Source organism: Mercenaria mercenaria, chromosome 9 (assembly GCF_021730395.1).
Source record: "Mercenaria mercenaria strain notata chromosome 9, MADL_Memer_1, whole genome shotgun sequence".
Classification (NCBI taxonomy): Eukaryota; Metazoa; Mollusca; class Bivalvia; order Venerida; family Veneridae; genus Mercenaria; species Mercenaria mercenaria.
This window is the reverse complement of record NC_069369.1, coordinates 27,837,329-27,857,117: the sequence shown is the minus strand read 5'-3', so window position 1 is coordinate 27,857,117 and position 19,789 is coordinate 27,837,329. Positions and strand designations below refer to the sequence as shown.

General features: G+C 36.2%; 1 protein-coding gene across 2 annotated transcripts in view; it reads left to right on the top strand.

The window, feature by feature from the left end:
• The window catches only part of LOC123546789 (zinc finger protein Xfin-like), a 44,891-nt gene extending 30,627 nt beyond the window's left edge, over positions 1-14,264 (top strand). For both annotated transcript variants that reach the window (XM_045333349.2, XM_045333348.2), the window contains exon 5: positions 11,851-14,264. In XM_045333349.2, coding sequence (XP_045189284.2) covers positions 11,851-13,663 — 1,813 coding nt within the window. In that variant the 3' untranslated portion in view covers positions 13,664-14,264. The remainder of the gene's footprint in view (positions 1-11,850) is intronic.
• Positions 14,265-19,789: the final 5,525 nt, after the last annotated feature.

Sequence of the window (19,789 nt, the reverse complement as noted above, 5' to 3'; positions counted from 1 at the left end):
CCATAATTAGAACTGGAAAACGTCTTGAATGATTCTCAGCAAGCTCGCATCTCAGTAATTACTCATCACAACAGAATGAAACTTCATACATGCTTTTCCATCATAATACCACTTTATTGAACTTTCTTCAGGGTGAGCTATTGGTATAGGTGGATGGTCTGTTGTCCATTGTCCTGCCTCAACATTTTTACTTAAACATCTTCTCCTCTGAATCTACTGGTCAGAATAACACCAAACTTGGTCAGTAGCATTCTGGCAATGGACCTCTTTCAAATTTGTTCAAATGGTTCACCTTGGCCCCTTTTTGGGGCTGCCAGAGCTAAAAATAGAAAAACCTTTACAGAATTATTCTAATGAACTGCTGGATGGATCTTCATCAAACTTGGACCCTAGCATCATTATAAGGTCTTATCCCAATTTTATTCAAATGGGGGTCCCTTTTAAGGCAATCTGACTAATGTACATGATCTTCTAAATGAAGATCTGAGAATGACCCATTCACATTCGTCTTCTGTATATTTTGGATTTCCAATATTGCTATTTTAATTTTCACAAATCTATTTTTATTTGAACCAATCAGACGACTTGTTCGAATGTCAAAGAGTAAGAAAAATTTGCAGTCAATCCAGGGTTCAAACCTGAGACCCCTCGCTTACAGAGCAAGTGCCCTACCGACTGAGCTAACCGGCAATCTGACATATTACGACATAAGAATTGTAGATATCAAAAACCAAGGCTTTTTTAAGCTTGCAGAATGTTGTAAGTTAGCTTTTGATTGGCTGGCGGAAGGGTCGTCAGAACAAGGCTATCAATAGCTCGTGTTCAGATCCTAAGCATAGCGTAATAGGAGATGTACTTACCATTAAATGACTTCTTCTCACAAACTGCTTGATGGATCTGCATCAGATTTGGTCTATAGCATCAGTATAAGGTCCTCTCACAAATTTGATCAAATAGTTCACCTTGGTCCCTTTTAGGGGCTGCCAGAGCTAAAAATAGAAAGTCTTTAAAGAACTTCTCATGAACCACTTGATGGATCTTTATCAAACTTGGTCTTTAGTATCATTATCAGGTCCTCTCCCAATTCTTTTCATATGGAGGCACTTGGCCCCATTTAAGGGCCACTAGAGCTGAAGATAGAAAAACCTGTAAAAGATTTCTTCTACAGAACTGCTCAATAGATCTTCATCAAACTTGGTCTGTAGCATTATTTAAAGGTCCTTTTCCAATCTTATACATATGGGGAGTCTTGGCCCCTTTTAGGGGCCGCTAGAGCTTTAGTTAAAAATACCTTTAAAGTGGTATTATGCGCATCTTACTGCACATAAATTATGTTTTTAGAGAATGTTTTTTAAAAGCAATTTTCGGTTGCTTTGCATTTAAATGGTTAAATTAACGATAATGCTGCATAAGTATTTGAAGTTGATGCTAGAAATAAAAAAATCAGACTAATAAAATAATAGTTCTTTTTTTCAGTCTTCTATGCAGTGACCTCCCTTACCTATTTTTAGAGATTTCTTAGGTTGAAGGGGAGAAACTCCTGTGTGCAGTTCGAGTTTTCTCAAAAAGACTGCCCCAGTCAAAATAAGAAAAGTCATACTGTGACATCATTTTTGTTCGTACAGGATGAATTTTCGCGTATTTCGCGCTATAAATGATGCGCAAGTTTAAGACTGCGCTATTATTTAACCATTTAGTATATAGTTATCCAAACTGATTTCTTGTCCGAAATATAGGTATGTTATAAGACCCGTGTATTTCAAATTTTTCATAAACCGTCGGTTAGTTAAAGCTTGTCTTGATAGGAATTTATTTGTTTCTACCAAAATGGATTATGAAATCTAATTAAAGTATTTGTATTAATTGGTTATTCTTTACGAATGCTTCTGTTACTTACCCTAGTTTTATATCATTGTCATCGTCTTGAAAATGCTATGAAATATTTATCATATAATCCTTGACAGAAAACTATGTAAGTATTTGAATTCATATGTGTACAAATCCATTCGTTGTCCACAAATTTCAAGTTTGTCACCCTGTTATTGAATGTAACGGCACAGCTTTGTAATTATTTGTACTTGCCATTGTTTTTAGAGTAAATGGATGAACGCCATTCAGCACAGAACAGATTAACAGGCAGTACATGATAGTGACATGTGCAGTGTTGACGATTTCTTAAAAAAATCTTATCTTAAATTGAAAATGTGCATATTAAAGGCTGCGCGAAACTGTCTTTTTTGCCGTTTGCACGAAATTTCATGCTAGCAAATTTAAATCATTTCACAGTATTTGGAAAGTTTTTATTTCGTACCGGTAACAGAAAGAGTTTGATATATTGGGTTAAAAGCTATAATTCCTCCACCCTTTTCACTCATACATCTATTCCAACTAGATTTTTACTTGAAAAATGTGCATAATTCCACTTTAAACAACTTCTTCTCATGACCTGCTGGATAGATCATTACCAAACGTGATTTGTAGCATCATTAACTCACCTGAGCTATTTTGATCACACTTGTGTCCGTGTTGAATGCATGCATCCTCCCATCCGTCAACAACAATTGTGTTTAAATGGCATCTCCTCCAAAACCACTGAATGGATTTTTAGCTTGACTATTCAAAGAATAGTAGAGCAATTGGACTCGTCCATGCGTCCGCATCTGCATCCGCATCCGCGTCCCGATTTGGTTTAGTTTTTGTATGTAAGCTGGTTTCTAAGTAACCATTTGTGGGAATGAATTGAAACTTCACACACTTATTCCCTGTGATAAACTGACTTACATTGCACAGGTTCCATAACTCTGTTTTGCTTTTTTACAAAATTATGCCCCTTTTTTGACTTAGAAATTTTATGTAAGCTGGTATCTCAGTACTTGCTAATGGGAATGGATTTAAACTTTACACACTTGTTGACTGTCATGAATTGACATGCACTAAGCAGGTCCCATAACTCTACTTTTTTTCAAAATTATGCCCCTTTTTCCACTTAGCATTTTTAGCTCACCTGTCACATAGTGACAGGGTGAGCTTTTGTGATCGCCCTTCGTCCGTCCACAATTTCTTGTGAACAAGATAGAGACCACATTTTGCAAGCAATTTTGATCAGACTTGTATAAAACTTGTATTGGCATGATTTGTCAGTTCCTGTCGAAAACTGGCCAGATCCCATCATGGGTTCTAGAGTTATTGCCCCTTAAAGGGCCAGAATTTGCTATTTTTGTGCGTCAACAATTTCTTGTCTGCACGATAGTGGTTTCATTTATGATTTTATTTTAACCAAACTTACACACAACTTGTATCACCATAATATCTTGGTTCCTTTCTTGAACTGGCCATATCTCGTTATGGGTTCCAGAGTTATAGCCCCTGAAGAGCCAAAATGAGCTATTTTGACCTTGTCTGCACAATAGCAGTTTTATTTATGACATGATTTTTACCAAACTTGCACACAACTTGTATCACCATAAGATCTTAGTTCCTTTCTTGAACTGGCCAGATTCCAGTACAGGTTCCAGAGTTATGGCCCCTGAAAGGGCCAGAATTAGCTATTTTGACCTTGTCTGCACAATACCAGCTTCATTTATGATTTAAATTTAACCAAACTTGCACAAAACTTGTGTCACCATAAGATCTTGATTCCTTTATTTAAACAATCAGATCCCATAATGGGTTCCAGAGTTATGGCCCCTAAAAGGGCCAAAATTAGCTTTTTTGACCTTGTCTGCACAATAGCAGCTTAATTTATGATTTGATTTTAACCAAACCTGCACACAACTTGTATCACCACAAGATCTTGGTTTCTTTCTTCAACTAGCCAGATTCCTTTATAGGCTCCAGAGTTATGGCCCCTGATAGGACCAGAATTAGCTATTTTGACCTTGTCTGCACAATAGCAGCTTCATTTATGATTTGAATTTAATCAAACTTGTACAAAACTTATGTCACCATAAGGTCTGGGTTCCTCTCTTGAACCAGATTCCATTATGGGTTCCAGAGTTATGGCCCCTGAAAGGGCCAAAATTAGCTATTTTGACCTTGTCTGCACAATAGCAGCTTCATTTATGATTTGATTTTAACCAAACTTGCACACAACTTGTATCACCATAAGATCTCGATTCCTTTTTATTCGCCTGAAGGGACATATTATGTTATCGCCTCGGTGTCCGTCTGTCTGTATGTCTGCCGGTTAGCAATTTCCCTTCCGCTCTTTAACTCTTGAACCCCTTGAAGGATTTCAAAGAAACCTGACACAAATGTTCACCTCATCGAAACAATGTGCAGAGCGCATGTATTGGATGGCTCACTTCAAGGTCAAGGTCAAACTTAGGGGCCAAAGGTCATATGACTTTGTTTTGTGTGTATATTGCTCTGCATTTGCGTCGATTGCAGTGCTCTTGTTTTTATTTGGCAGATCCTTCTTTTGTTCACTTACAATAAAAAATTTTAATTACTTCCCTTTTATGTTACTATAAATAGCTTATTTAAGAATTTTTTTATTATTGGCCGTAGGGAAAAACCGAGACTACTTTTCTGTGGTACAACATGGATGGTTACTGTATACCTCCAATTTTTAGGTGTATTTTGACATATCTGTACCTTGTAAGAATTTTTTTAAATTTTGGTTAAATTCTTCCCTTTGTTGTTCCTGACCTTTGGACTTAGATTTTTTTCTGAGGACTTAGATTTATTTTTAATTTCTTCCCTTTGTTGTTCCTGTCCTTTGGGCTTCATCAATCAAAATTTTGCTCCTAACCTCCTCTGATGTAATCCTTCAGGCATGAAACTACTGGCCTGATTTGAAAATAATTTTATTTGAAGTAACTTTAAGAAAATTTCAACTATATTTTCTCATAATTCTTTTGATTGATCTTGATTATGATTTTTTGACCTTTCTCGCCTTAAGTGCAATGATAACAGGTGAGCGATATAGGGCCATTTTGGCCCTCTTGTTTGGTTAAGTTTTTTGTATGTAAGCTGGTATCTCAGTATTCTCTAATGAGAATGGATTGAAACTTTACACACTTGTTCACTGTCATGATCTGACATGTAATGCGCAGGTCCCATAACTCTACTTTGCATTTTTACAAAAGTATGCCCCTTTTTCAACTGACATGCACTGTGTACGTTCCATAACCATGTTTTGCATTTTTACAAGATTATTCCCCCTTTTTTGACTTTTGTCTTCATTCAATTGACAAGGCTATTTAATAGTCAAGCATTGCTGTCCTCTGACAGCTCTTGTTATGAAACTTGGCATGGATGTTCCTAGGATGGTCCTCTACCAAAGTTGTTCAAACGGTTCTGCTTGGTTGCACATAGGGGTGCCAGAGCTAAAAATAGAAAAACCTTCAAACAACATCTCTTGCTAAATCGATGGTCCGATTTTGAAATTTTACACAAATGGTCCTTATGTCACCTTTTACCAAAATTATTCAAATTATACTGATTTGTCAAAAAAACGTGGCCGCCAGAGGGCGTGGTCACTTTTCCTTATAATTATGTATATAGTGGAAACTTTAAAAATCTTGTGTGAAAACTGCTGGTCCAATTTTAGAATAATTTTACACAAATGGTCCTTGTGTGACCCTCTACCAAGATTGATCAAATAATACTGATTGATCAAAAAACATGGCCGCCAGGGGCATAGTCACTTTTCCCTATACGCATATTTCATACACTTATTCACTGTGATAAACTGACTTACATTGCACTGGTTCCATAACTCCATAATAGATTGAAACTTCACATACTTGCTCACTGTCATATCTGACATGTAATGCACAGGTCCCATAACTCTGCTTTGCATTTTTACAAAATTATGCCCCTTTATAGCTCATCTGATTTTTGGGGAAAAAAAGAGTTATTGTCATCACTTGATTGGTGTCGGCGTTGCTTGGTTAAGTTTTATATTTAGGTCAGCTTTTCTCCTAAACTATCAAAGATATTGCTTTAAAACTTGCAACACTTGTTCACCATCATAAGCTGACACTGTACAGCAAGAAACATAACTCCATCCTGCTTTCTGCAAGAATTATGGCCCCTTTTGGACTTAGAAAATATCAGATTTCTTGGTTAAGTTTTATGTTTAGGTCAACTTTTCTCCTAAACTGTCAAAGCTATTGCTTTGAAACTTGCAACACTTGTTCACCATCATAAGCTGACCCTGTACATCAAGAAACATAACTCCATCCTGCTTTTTGCAAGAATTATGGCCCCTTTTGGACTAAGAAAATCAGTTTCCTTGGTTGAGTAATATGTTTGTCAGCTTTTCTCCTAAACTATCAAAGCTATTGCTTTAAAACTTGCAACACTTGTTCACCATCATAAGCTGACCATGTACAGCAAGAAACATAACTCTGTCCTGCTTTTTGCAAGACTTATGGCCCCTTTTGGACTTAGAAAATATCAGATTTATTGGTTAAGTTTTATGTTTAGGTCAGCTTTTCTTTTAAACTATTCAAGCTATTGCTTTGAAACTTGCAACACTTGTTCACCATCATAAGCTGACCCTGTACATCAAGAAGCATAACTCCATCCTGCTTTTCTCAAGAATTTTTCCCCTTTTGGACTTAGAAAATCAGTTTTCTTGGTTGAGTAATACGTTTAAGTCAGCTTTTCTCCTAAACTATCAAAGCTATTGCTTTAAAACTTGCTACACTTGTTCACCATCATAAGCTGACCATGTACAGCAAGAAACATAACTCTGTCCTGCTTTTTGCAAGACTTATGGCCCCTTTTGGACTTAGAAATTATCAGATTTATTGGTTAAGTGTTATGTTTAGGTCAGCTTTTCTCCTAAACTATTCAAGCTATTGCTTTGAAACTTGCAACACTTGTTCACCATCATAAGCTGACTATGTACATCAAGAAACATAACTCCATCCTGCTTTTTGCAAGAATTATGGCCCTTTTTGGAAAATCATGGGTAGGACAATTTTCTGTTATACAAAAAAAAAATCAGATGAGCATCAGCACCCGCAAGGCGGTGCTCTTGTTCGACTTGGCAGTTACTGATTAAGTTTTTGTATGTAAGCTGGTATCTTAATATCCACTTATGGGAAAGGATTGAAACTTTACACACTTGTTCACTGTCATGATATTGCAAAGGTTTAATAAATCTACTTTGCATTTTTACAAAATTATGCCCCTTTTTCAACTTCGCAGTTTTTGGTTAAATTCTTATATGTAAGCTTATGGGAATGGATTGAAACTTCACACATTTGTCCACTGTCATGAGCTGATAAGCACTGTGCAGATTCCATAACCATGATTCGCATTTTTACAAAATTATGCCCCTTTTTCAACTTTCATATTCATTCAGTTGACAAGGCTGTTGAAAAGTCGAACATTGCTGTCCTCCGACAGCTCTTGTTTTTTCAAATGGGGGCACTTCGCCCCTTTTAGGGGCCACTAGGGCTTAAAATAAAAATACCCTTCAACAACTACTTATCATGACCTGCTCAATAGATTTTCATCAAACTTGGCCTGTAGCATCATTGTAAGGCCCTCTCAAAAAATTATTCAATGGTGGTGGGGGGATGCTTAACCACTTTTAGGGACCATTCGAGATAAAACTAGAAATGCCTTTAAATGACTTCTTCTCATGAATCGCTTGATGGGTTTTCATTAAACTTGATTTGTAGCATCATTATAAGGTCCTTTAACAAATTTTTATTCCCCCGGCATCTACTGATGCGGGAGGCATATAGTGATTGCAGGGGTGTAAAATTCCACTCGCCCGCTCGCATTGGCGAGTTTAAGTCTTGGTAGGACGAGTGGATCTCGCTGTATACTCGACCGATCGGGCGAGTGGTTTTTACGTCGTAGCTTTAATGAAATTCAGAAATTACATCTTGAAAAACGTCAACAAACTTTGAGATAGTTCAGTTGCTACTTTGATTGACTGGAATTTACCCGCGAATCGTAAAGATATCAAAACGTCATGCCGGTAATTTTCCATTCCGAGAGCACGTGCGACCTATCGTAATATCAAATTTACATCTCCGTTACTTTTGTTTATCGACACGTACACACACACAAAAAAAAACGCGCGTAGTGCATTCATTTTTTAACATTATCGCTTCAGTTTTTCAACATCGCTTGAGAAGTAATATAATTTGAGTTCTACTAAGATTTTAATAAAATATCGACGGAAATGTAAGCAAATTTGTATGAAAACGGTCGAATTTTCATATAATCATTTGTTAAATTTCAAACAGCGCGATCTTAATTACTGATTTCTTTCTAAGAGAAAATAAGTGATACATACTATGGGCATAAAGTTAGGACTTTTGATCAGAAAGAACAAAAAACAGAATTAAAAAATCTTAAATAATGAAAAAGCGGCAGTAATTTAAATACATTGAGTCAAACGATTTCTTTTGGTAAAAAGGTTTCTGTTAGTGCGGCGGAATACGTTACGTGACCTCGTGGACGTAAATAGAAATGTGGTTTTAAAATAAAGCAAAATGATGTTGTTGCAGTTTTTAATAAGTTTCAAATGAATCTTTGTACATGTGTTTTTTTTTAATATTCTTCTTAAACGATAATGTAAATTCTTTGAGGGCAAATAGGTCACATGACGCGAAAACTGTAATATGACGTAATGCCATGACAATCTCGTGCAACAATACCGCTTTGATCTCCGCTTCAGAGGTCATGATACCGACACACTTCTTTTAGCTCTTTGAGAGGATGTTAATTGATGATGAAAACAGGCCAATTACGTAGTTTATCAACAGAATAGTTACCGATGATCGTCAACATTTTTTTTTCGCTTTCAAGACGGGTAGGTGGATGATGATTATTGTTTCCATATTTTTAGGGCACTTTTCAAAATAATTATTTTTCGGGAAGTAAGTTTTGAGAAAATGAAAATAACTGATGTTTAATACTTTCCTGACACTTTGGGAAACTACGTAGGGGTTAAAAATAAAAAATTAAAAAGAAACAAAAATGAATAATCAAAAAGGAAACGTAGTGTACGAGCTATGTGTTATGTCTGGAATTTGCTTGTTGTCTTGTACATAATACTCCTTCCATAAAACGTGACAGTATTAAAAATGTCAATTATTGGGGCGAGTGACTGTCCACTAAGGGCGAGTAGATTTTACTAGCTACTAGTCCTGCAGGGCGAGTGGTGTGAAAAAGAATTTTACACCCCTGTGATTGTCTTGTCCATCCGTCCGTTCGTCCATCCGTCCATACAAGGTTAACCAAATGGGACCATTTCGTCTAGCATCAATACCCCTTACTAGAATGACTTGATACTAATGCAGATGTAACCTGTGACCATTCCTCATCTTCAGACATCACCTGACCTCAGTTTGACCTTGACCTTGACATCATTTTGGACTAAAGTTGCTTTATATGGGCCATATCTTGGTTAGCCAAATGGGAGCGTTTCGTCTAGCATCAATACCCCTTACAAGAATAAATTGATACTAATACAGATGTAAACTGTGACCATTCCTCATCTTCAAACATCACCTGACCTCAGTTTGACCTTGACCTCGTTTTGGACTTGGGTTGCAAAATCTATCAACAAGGATGCCACCGGGGGCATCAAGCGTTCATTAAACCCAGATCCTTGTTTAAATTGAAGACATTTGGCCCCTTTTAGGGACCACTAAAGTTAAAACTTGAAATGCCTTTAAATGACTTCTTCTCATGAACTGCTTGATGGATTTTCATTAAACTTGATTTGTAGCATTATTATAAGGTCCTTTAACAAATTTGTTAAATTAAAGACACTTGGTCCCTTTTACGAGTAGTTAAGAGTTAAAAGCAGAGATACCTTTCGGTAACTTCTCATTAACTCCTGGATTGTTCTTTATTAAACCATATTTGTTTGAGGGCACTTGCCCCCTTTTAGGGGCCTCTAGAGCATAATTTAAGGTAGTTCTGCACGTTTGAAAAACCGGAAGTGATGGCGTAACGTCATTTATCCGGTAAACGTAGAATAAAGCCTGGATTCGGCGTACGGAAATGAAAATCAATTTATGAATTAATCGAAACCTGTCAGTAAATTTGTTATAATGGCACTGTTGCTATATTTCTAAAGTCAAAATATGATATTAAAACATATGGCACGTTAAAAAAATCAAAATAATTTCCTAAAATTAACGTGAAATGCCCAGTTCCCTTTAATCATGGTAAAATATCTCAAAAGTAAGCACACGGACCTATACATTTTATTTCACCAAATTATAGGCCATGTGTTTATTTACAATTGTGAGAAGTTTCATCAAAATCTACATTGTAGAAAAAATTCTATTCGCGAAAATGTTATGAAAGTTATGATTTTCCCATAGACTCCCATTATGAAATATTGCGTGAGGTCCAAATTTTTCAAACCAGCCTAGCAAATAATCAAGCACACGACCCTATCTTTTTTATTTGCTGAATTTTCTAGGTATACTTTGAAGTTTTGAAAAATTGGAGTTTAATCAAATTCTACATTGTAGAAAAAATTTTGATCCAAACGTGCAGAACTACCTTAAAAATAGAAAAACCAGTAAAGTACTTCTTCTCATAAACTGTTTGATGGATCTTCATCAAACTTGGTCTGTAACATCATTATAAGGTTTTATTTCAAATTTGGGCGCTTGGACCCTATTTGGGGCCACTAAAGTTGAAATAGAAATACCTTTAAATGATTTCTTCTGATGGTTATGCGGTCTTTGTTTGACAGCAAAATAAAGAATTTTTTTTAGAAATAACTTGTTTAAAGAACAGCTTAAAGGATTTTCACCAAACCTAGTTAGAAGTAAAGTCAGATGATTAAGGTTTTCTTCAGGTGAGCGACTTCGGCCCATTTGGGCCTCTTGTTGTACATTACCATGTTTTTGTAAAAATATAAATTTCAAGCTTCTGTTTCTTTTGTCTTACTTGAATAAATTTTGTTATTTACTACTGTCGGGAATTAGTAAAAATTTCCATATTTATAAATCAGTTCAAAAATGCTTAATCATCGATCAATAATGGCAAAATTCAAATGTACCAATTCTGGCCAAAACTGGATGATTTTGGGCAATAACATAATTCCAGTATTTTTAGCTCACCTGCCACGTAGTGACAAGGCGAGCTTTTGTGATCGCCCATTGGCCAGATTCCATGATGGGTTTCAGAGTTATGGCCCCTTAAAGATCCAAAAATTGCTATTTTAGCGTTTGCAGCCATATAGAGACTTCATTTATGGTTTGATTGGATACAGACGTGCAAAATATCTTAAACGACTATAGATCTTGGATTCCATGATAGATCCATCAGATCCAGTCATAGGTTCCGGAGTTATGGCCCTTGATAGAGAGTCATCATGACCCTCTTGTTTGAATTTCTTACGTTTCTTGATATTATCTCTTAGCATCCCATCCCATCCCAAAGAAATAAAGAAGTTTATAAAGTCTTGCATTGTCAACAAGTAACATTTATAAGACAAAACATTTACATGAAGTGGGGTGTACCAGTGTCCTTTTGACACACATCTAGTTTACATTTAGTTTCTTCTGTTTATTGTTACTTAGTTTCAGTTACTTAAGTTTAAGATGAGCCCAGTTTTCTCTTTTTGCTTCAACACTTGGTCTCCCTATAGGCTCCTTATAAGGGCTTGTATTAAATTAATCTATATTCTAGACTAGCACCTCCCAGACATAATTCGAAACATTGTTTTGGAGTGACCTGTAGATGTAGAGGTTCCGTATCCTATAAGCTTAAACTTTTTTCTCCGGAATATAGTCAGATATTTTCTTGCTGACAGCTGTGAATGTTAAATCTATCAGATTGGGACATTAAAGATGAATAGAAACCAAAATAGAAAGGAACTCAATGGATAAGTACATTCAATTTCAGGTTTTGGTCTCACAAAGATTTTCTCAGGCATATGCGTGGGCACGAGCCGGGTGCAGATGGCACAAAAGGTGCAAGAATGCTGTGTCAACATTGTGGAACTGAAATCAGAAGACAAAGCTTTAGAAGACATCTTCTTCGTTACCATGCCAACCATATCACATGTGAGTGTGATATATGTACCACACAGAAAGCTCCAGCTGGAGTTACACCTTTGATGTGTAATCTCTGCAGTAGAGTATTTTGTACAAACTTCTTTCTGACTGCACATCAGAAAAAGGAACATGGTATGCAAAATAATACTAAACAAGATAAACACAACAGTGATGGAGAGAAAGGCAGTGAAGAATTCAAGTGTATTGGATGTGATATGATATTTGAAAGTCAAAGCAGTCTACAGTTGCATAGTCATCACTGTGATAAAAGCCATAGAACCCTAAAACTTGAAGAGGATGGGAAACGGACAGAAATGTCGGAGAGTGAGTTTGATATGAATGATAAAGTGTTGCTATCAGCAAATATTAGTGCAGAGGACATAAAAGAAAACTTTTTAGAATATAATAGCAGCTCTAACCTTCCGTACACTTGTCTTATCTGTCGTAGATCCTTCAGGGTCCCGAAGTATATGTACGAACATGTTCGAAGAAAACATGCAAGTGCTGAAAGCAAACGCTTTCGTTGTAAAGTTTGTAAAATGACTTTTAATAGATCAAGTTCACTGAAACAGCATTGTAAACGTCACATTGGAATACGGCCCCATCAGTGCAACATTTGTAAAAAGGCGTTTAAAACGACATCTCACTTGAAGGAACATACTCGTATTCATACAGATGGAGAGGCACCACAGTACACTTGTGGATACTGTGGAAACAAATTTCTTCAAAATGGCGCCCTAATGGCACATGTTATTCATCATGATAAGCTTCGACCGTATAAGTGTCCTTTCTGTCAGAGAGGTTACACAACTACTGGTGATCTGAAACGACATATGGACAAGTATGATAAAAACATTGAAAAAAAGGGATTAATATGCAGTTACTGTAAACAGCCGTTTCCAAATATTCATTATCTATTGAAGCATTTTCAAACCCATTTCATTAAAGACCCGTTTCATTGCACTATTTGTCAAAAGAAATTTTCATCATTTCGTGAGATGTACACACACAAAGACCAGAACAAGCATTTCACTGAGTCTGAATTCAAAGAGGCTAATAATGATTTGCTAACTCCAGGACGAATGTTTAGAGGGAAATTTAACAGAAGAAGTAAAGCTACAAAAGCCAAGGATATAAACAGAGAAACTGCTCTTGCCACTGCAAGTTTAGACAAAGCACCTGGAGAAAATGATCAGCAGTCTGAAAAAGTGGTTTTTGAAGAAGAAGGTTGTGTTGAAATTGAGATACCAAACAATTTGTTAGATAGTCAAGATGAATCTGCAAAGGATGCGCTTTCATTGTTTCAAAATAATGTGATTCAGAGCATGATGGACATTGTTGAAGAGGAACATGATTCTGATAAGGAGGAAAAAGAACAAGTATATGATTATGGGCAACAGAACCAAGTGGAGTATGTCGTTGAATTGGCCGATTTAAATGCACAGTCAGATGTGCCAGTTACAACTGTTGTGGGTTCCAAAAATGTTGAAGCAATCGAGACGGAGAATGTAACAACTCGCAGGGAGACAGAAACTGATCTTGACGAACTAGCTTCATTAGTGGCTCAAAATGTTCAGAGTCAAGAAATGGGTAAAACACAAACATACCAGACTGCTGATGGGTCTCTTATCCATGTCTGTGTAATAAAACCAACCAAATAGTAACACAGGGCAAAGTTCAACTGGTATGATAAACAGCTAAATGACAAATTCCTTGTCAGTTCAAATTCAGTTAGTAGTATTTGGAGTGACAGAAAATTACAAGGAAATTCTCCTTCCTGTTGTTTCAAGAAATACTGATATATGTTAGATGATTTAAACAGTGCAAATTACAGCTTGTTCTTTTATCAGTTTGTGTGAAGCTACCTAAACATGTGCATACTTGAGGTATGCATACATATATGATCTCATAAACAAGTTGCTTAGGTAATTTGGATATCAGTATTAATTGCTGCACCAGGAATTGCTTAAAATTCTAACTTCTTCTGGATACATTTTCAAGTACCAGCTTGTGGTCAGGTATTGACTTTGATTAGGGTGATGTATCTAGACTTGTTACTGTACTTTATCTGTTTTGTATAGTATTGTTATGTTAATGTTAAATGTATTAAATTTTAGTTTTGTTTTTGATTTTCATTGATATACCTGACATATTCTAAAGCGTTCTGACGCAAGTAACTGAAAAAGATGTTAAAATTGGTTTGATTTTAATGAATCTATGTATATTATTATGTAAAAAATGTTTACAATTCTAAGAAATATTTTTTTATGTATTGTTGTATTTCATAAACAATTAAGACTGCTTCTTACATGTACCTATATTAGGGATGGTGAAACACTTTTCTTCAAACATATATCTTCTAAAAGCATTTGTTGGAGATTGATGAATCTTGTCCGATGATCCTCTACCAAACTTGTTCAAAGAATTCCATTTATTGCAGAATTCTTGTTGCCATGAAGAGTTGGACTTGAACTTTGTTCGGGGTGAGCTAAAAGTATAGGTGTGTGGTCTGTTATCCTGCATCCATCATCCTGTGTCAACATTTTAACTTTAACATCTTCTCTGAAACTACTTGTCAGAATAACACCAAGCTTGGTCAGTATCTTGCAGGCATGATCCAAAATCAATTTTGTCAAAATTGTTCAAATAAAAAGGGCCAGGTTGAACTTAAAATAGAAAAAAAGGCTTCAGACATCATTTCATGAACCACTTGATAGGTTTTCATCATTTAAGGTTCTCCCCAATTTTTTTTAATGGTGGGTTTGAGGGGTGCATGGCCACTTTTCGATGTTACTAAAACTAACAATAGAAAACCCTTTAAACAGCTTTCTCATGAACTTCTTGGTGGATCTTCATTAGACTTGGTCTGTAGGATTATTATATAACACTTCCCCTAACTTCATTCAGATGGCGGTGTCTTTGATCTGCAGCACCATTATAAGGTTCTCTCCCAAGTTTGTTCAAATGGGTGTGCATGGCCGCTTTTAGATGCCACTAGAGCTAAGAATAGAAAAACCTTTCAAGAACCACTTCTCATGAAATGTTTGATTACTAGTAATTTTCATCAAACTTGGTCTATTGCACCATTATAATGTCCTTTCCCTAACTTCTTCAGATGGTAGAATTTGGCCTAATATAGAGGCTACTAGAGTTAAAAATAGAAAAAAATCCTTAAATAGCTTTTTCTCATAAATACTTCATGGATCTTCATCAAACTTGGCCTGTAGCACACTTATAAGGTCTCTCATTTTTAGCTCTACTGAGCACCAAGTGCTCATGGTGAGGTATTGTGATCACGCTGTGTCCGTCGTCCGTCGTCAACAATTATGTTTAAACAACATCTCCCCCAAAACCACTGAATGGATTTTGATGAAACTTGGCCTGGATGTTTCTTGGGTGGTCCTCTACCAAAATTGTTCAAACGGTTCTGCTTGGTTGCACATAGGGGCAGTTAGAGCTAAAAATAGAAAAATCTTCAAGCGACATCTCCTCCTAAACCGATGGTCCAATTTAGAAATATTTTCACAAAAATAGTTCTTATGTCACCCTCTACCAAAATTATTAAAATTATACAGATTTTTCAAAAAACATGGCCGCCAGGTGGTGTGGTCACTTTTTCCTGTATGTATATAGAAGAAACTTTAAAAATCTTCTTGTGTGAAAATGCTGGCCTGATTTTAAAGTAATGTTACACAAATGATCCTTGTGTCACCCTCTACCAAGGTTGTTCAGATTATTTTGATTCGTGAAAAAAAATGGCAGCCAGGGGGTGTGGTCACTTTTCCCTATATGTATATAGTGGAAACTTTAAAAATCTTCTTGTGTGAAACTGCTAGCACAATTTTAAAATAATTTTACACAAAATTAATGGTCCTTGTGTGACCCTCTACCAAGATTGTTCAAATTATTCTGATTCGTCAAAAAACATGGCTGCTAGGGGGCATGGTCACTTTTCCCTATATGTATATTGTAGAAACTTGAACTAATTTCACACAAATTGTCTTTGTGTAACCTTCTACAAATTGTGTTCAAATTTTTCGGATTAGTCAAAAAGCATGGCCGCCAGAAGGCGTGGTTACTTTTGATGAACAATTTCTTTAAACAACATCTCCAAAACCACTGAATGGATTTTGATGAAACTTTACACAAATGATCTCTGGGTAGCCCTTTTTTAATGTTGTTCAAATGGTTCCGGTTCATCCAGCATATTGGTCTTTTTGGTTAGAAATAGGTTTTCAGCTATCAGACTTTAAAAATCTTTTTCTCTAGAGCTTTGATATTTGTCCTGTGATTTCGCATGTTATTTGGCATGTGATATAAGGGTTTGACTTTCTACCATAATTGTCCAAATTATTGCCCAAAGGTCAAAAATGGCCACGCCCCTGTGTATGACATGTACTTACTACAGACTTATATATAAAAAACTTTGAAAATCTTTTCTCTGAATCCATAAGTAGTAATTATTGCCCTAGGTTCAAAAAAGTATGTGACATGTATATAATATAGGCTAACATAAAAGAAACCTAACTCTGTACTTGTCCCATTATGTTATACAAACACACTTGAAGCCTTGTACACAGGTGAGCGCTTTAGGGTCTGTGTCCCTCTTGTTAGCTATTTTACTCACCTTGGCTTCAGCGTCGGCGTCACACATAGGTTAAAGTTTTGCGTGCAAGTACATATGGCTATCATTTAAAGGCATATGGCTTTAAAACTCATTGTTTCTTTTTCTAGGTCAATTAACAACCTCACTGGGTCAAGTTCTATAACTCTGACATATATTTTGGCCAAATTATGCCCTTTTTTGGACTTACAAAAACCTAGTTAAAGTTTTACATTCAAGTACATATAGCTGTTACTTAAAGGCATATAGCTCTGTAACTTATATTTTCTTTTCTAGGTCAGTTACCAACTGGGTCAAGTCCCATAACTCTGACATGCATTTTTGGCAAATTATGCCTCCTTCTGGACTTAGAAAATCCTGGTTAAAGTTTGCATGCAAGTTGCTGTTTCCAAATCAAATGCAGATATTGAATTGAAACTTGACTGTATCTTCAGGGCAATAAAAAAAATAGGTTATAACATCAAGTCCCATAACTCTGACATGCATTTTGGCCAAATTATGTCCTCTGTGAACTTAAAACTTCTGGTTAAAGTTTTGCATGCAATTTACTATCTCCAAAACTAATGCAGATACTGGATTGAAACTCTATAGATACTTTAACATTAAGGGTAATATTCCTGCTTCTGGGACAACAATTCGAATAGTCGAGCATTTTCTGTCTTATGGAAAGCTCTTGTTTTTAAAGGCATGCATGGCCCCTTGTAGAGGCCTTTAACAACTTCATGAACAACTTCGTGGATCTTCATCATATTTAGACTGTAGTATCATTTTAAGATCTACTCCCAAATAGTTCAAATGGAGTCACGTAGCGGCTTTTAGGGACCACTTGAGCTAAAACAGAAATGTCTTTAAATGTCCTATTATGAACCGCTTGATAGATCTTCATAAAACTTTGTCTAAAGCATCATTGTAAGGTCTGTTCAGATGGAGGTTCTTTGTCCCTTTTAAGGTCTGCTACAGTTAAAATACTACATTTTAGTAGGAACGTTCCTATTGCCAAATGTCAAGCTCTTGCAGACAAGCGTATATGCAGCAGGTGGTGCTCTTGGACTATCGTCTATAATACGATAATGTACTGTCCTGTACAAAGGGTTGTGGCTACACGTACATGTATGATTAAGATGGAAAGCTAACCTCATCGCTGATAATTACCTAAAGTTTATGCAAGTAGGCCATCGAGTTCTATGGACCTACATGCAATTTTTGAAAAACTACTGAAAGCTTACTTCACCAGTAAATCTAAATACAATGTTCGGTGTGACTTGTTTGCATATTTCGGCATGAGGAAAATGTTTTAATTATAAGAGTAGCTTTCTTTGCAAATATTAAAGAATACGACGAGAAAAGGACAATGATCCGTAACAATTGCCTGTCAAGGACGTTGCCACTTAAGGAAACCTGTATGGATGTGTACATAATAAATAAATAGTAGAAATATATAGGTAAAGAAGGTACACTCATCAGGTAAATTCCAAACACAATCCAGGTTGATTCTGACAACAGCCTATCACAAGTTCTCTATCAGTTCCCGGTAGCGTCCTGTTGCAAACTCGTGACATGCGGTGTATCTCTAAATAGTTTGGTCTTGGTGTTAACCGCAATTCGGGTTGATCTTTTCCTAGAAACCCAGTATGTCACTTGAAATGACATTTGACTGCTCTCGTCAAGCAAACCTTTCATGAAATCTTGATTAAAGTTATTTATCCCTAATCAAGACAAACGCGTTCAAATCGGCTTTACATACAGAGGCAGCCACTCGGGGCGCCAGTTCATCTACCAGAGCAGACACAGGGTGGGGGTGGAAAACGAGAGAAAGACCCCATAGTCTTTTAGCACAGACATGTCTAGCTAACTTAGTCTAGCTCTTTGGTTCTTTATAACCTGCCTTTTTAAACAGAACCGATACTTGCGAAGCCGTTTTTCCTGGGAAAAATCGGTATTGGCCTCTGGATAAGACGGGATTTACATAGAAGTGAAACACGAATAAGCAAAACTTTACTTCAGATATTAGTGCAAGAAGTGCATGTCCGTTTCGGACACTGTTGGATATGTGGATAAATATGTAAACAACCAACTTTCGACAAATAAACTCGCCTGAACAAAACGCGTTTATGGTGAGAAGTTCTGGTTGGCGTCTTAACACGAGGTCATAACTTGTGCATAAAACTTGGTCAGAATGTCCAGCCCTATAAATCACGAACGAGTTTACACCAGGGTTATATATATAAATAACTAGGTAAAATCGTAGAGAAACATTGTTAAACACTGTAGAGGCCACTTTTTTACCTTTTCTTCATTACACTTTTTGAAAATATTTTTCCTCAATGGGAACTGCGTAGTCTGATGCCAATTGTTGACACTCGGAAAAGTCTAATTTTCTGTCTCTATCTTCTTAGAGCTTTGAATGTTTGTTTAAAATCTAGGACGTTCGTAACTATGTTAATTCCACTTGGTTTAAAAAAAATCAGAAAAACCTTGGTAAGGAAACTGAAACATTTTACATTTTACATTTTTTATTTAAAGTTGTAAGCTATATCAGATGCCAAAAATAATTTAAAAGTCCAAATATAAAACGTCTATTTGATGAATTTTATATGACACGTGTTTGTCGTAACACTTCTAATAAGAAAGCCAGGCCACCAATTTAGTCTCTGGATAATTCTAATATGGTTATCCAAGGCTTTTGGGTGTTTTGGTTGATGTAACCCGAATTACAGGGTTATTTTCTCCAGATAAACATAACCAATTTTCGTGGTCAAGAAGCTTAATTTATTTGTGAATGTATAGCTGTCAACCAGATAATACATTAATGAAGAACAGAAAAAAATAAAGAAGTTCAATCTGTTATGAATGAGATGCCTAAGAGTTTAGTTCATAATACAATTTCTTCTTTTTCTCAGAACAGAAATTCACAAATTGGTGATCCATTTTTTACGAAGGACACACCAAAGAAAGTTCCGGCATACTTTAAAAAGATCTGAGTATTATAAATTGCTAAAATCTAAGTACCAAGTTGTTTTAAGACAATAATTTTATATAATTAATTACGACACGGCACGGTGGTAAAGTGACAGCGCGCGTGAAGCTCGAGCCCGAGATCGCACTGAGAGTGGAATTTGACCGCAGTCCAACTAATCGCGAATAAATGTGAGTGCCGGTATGC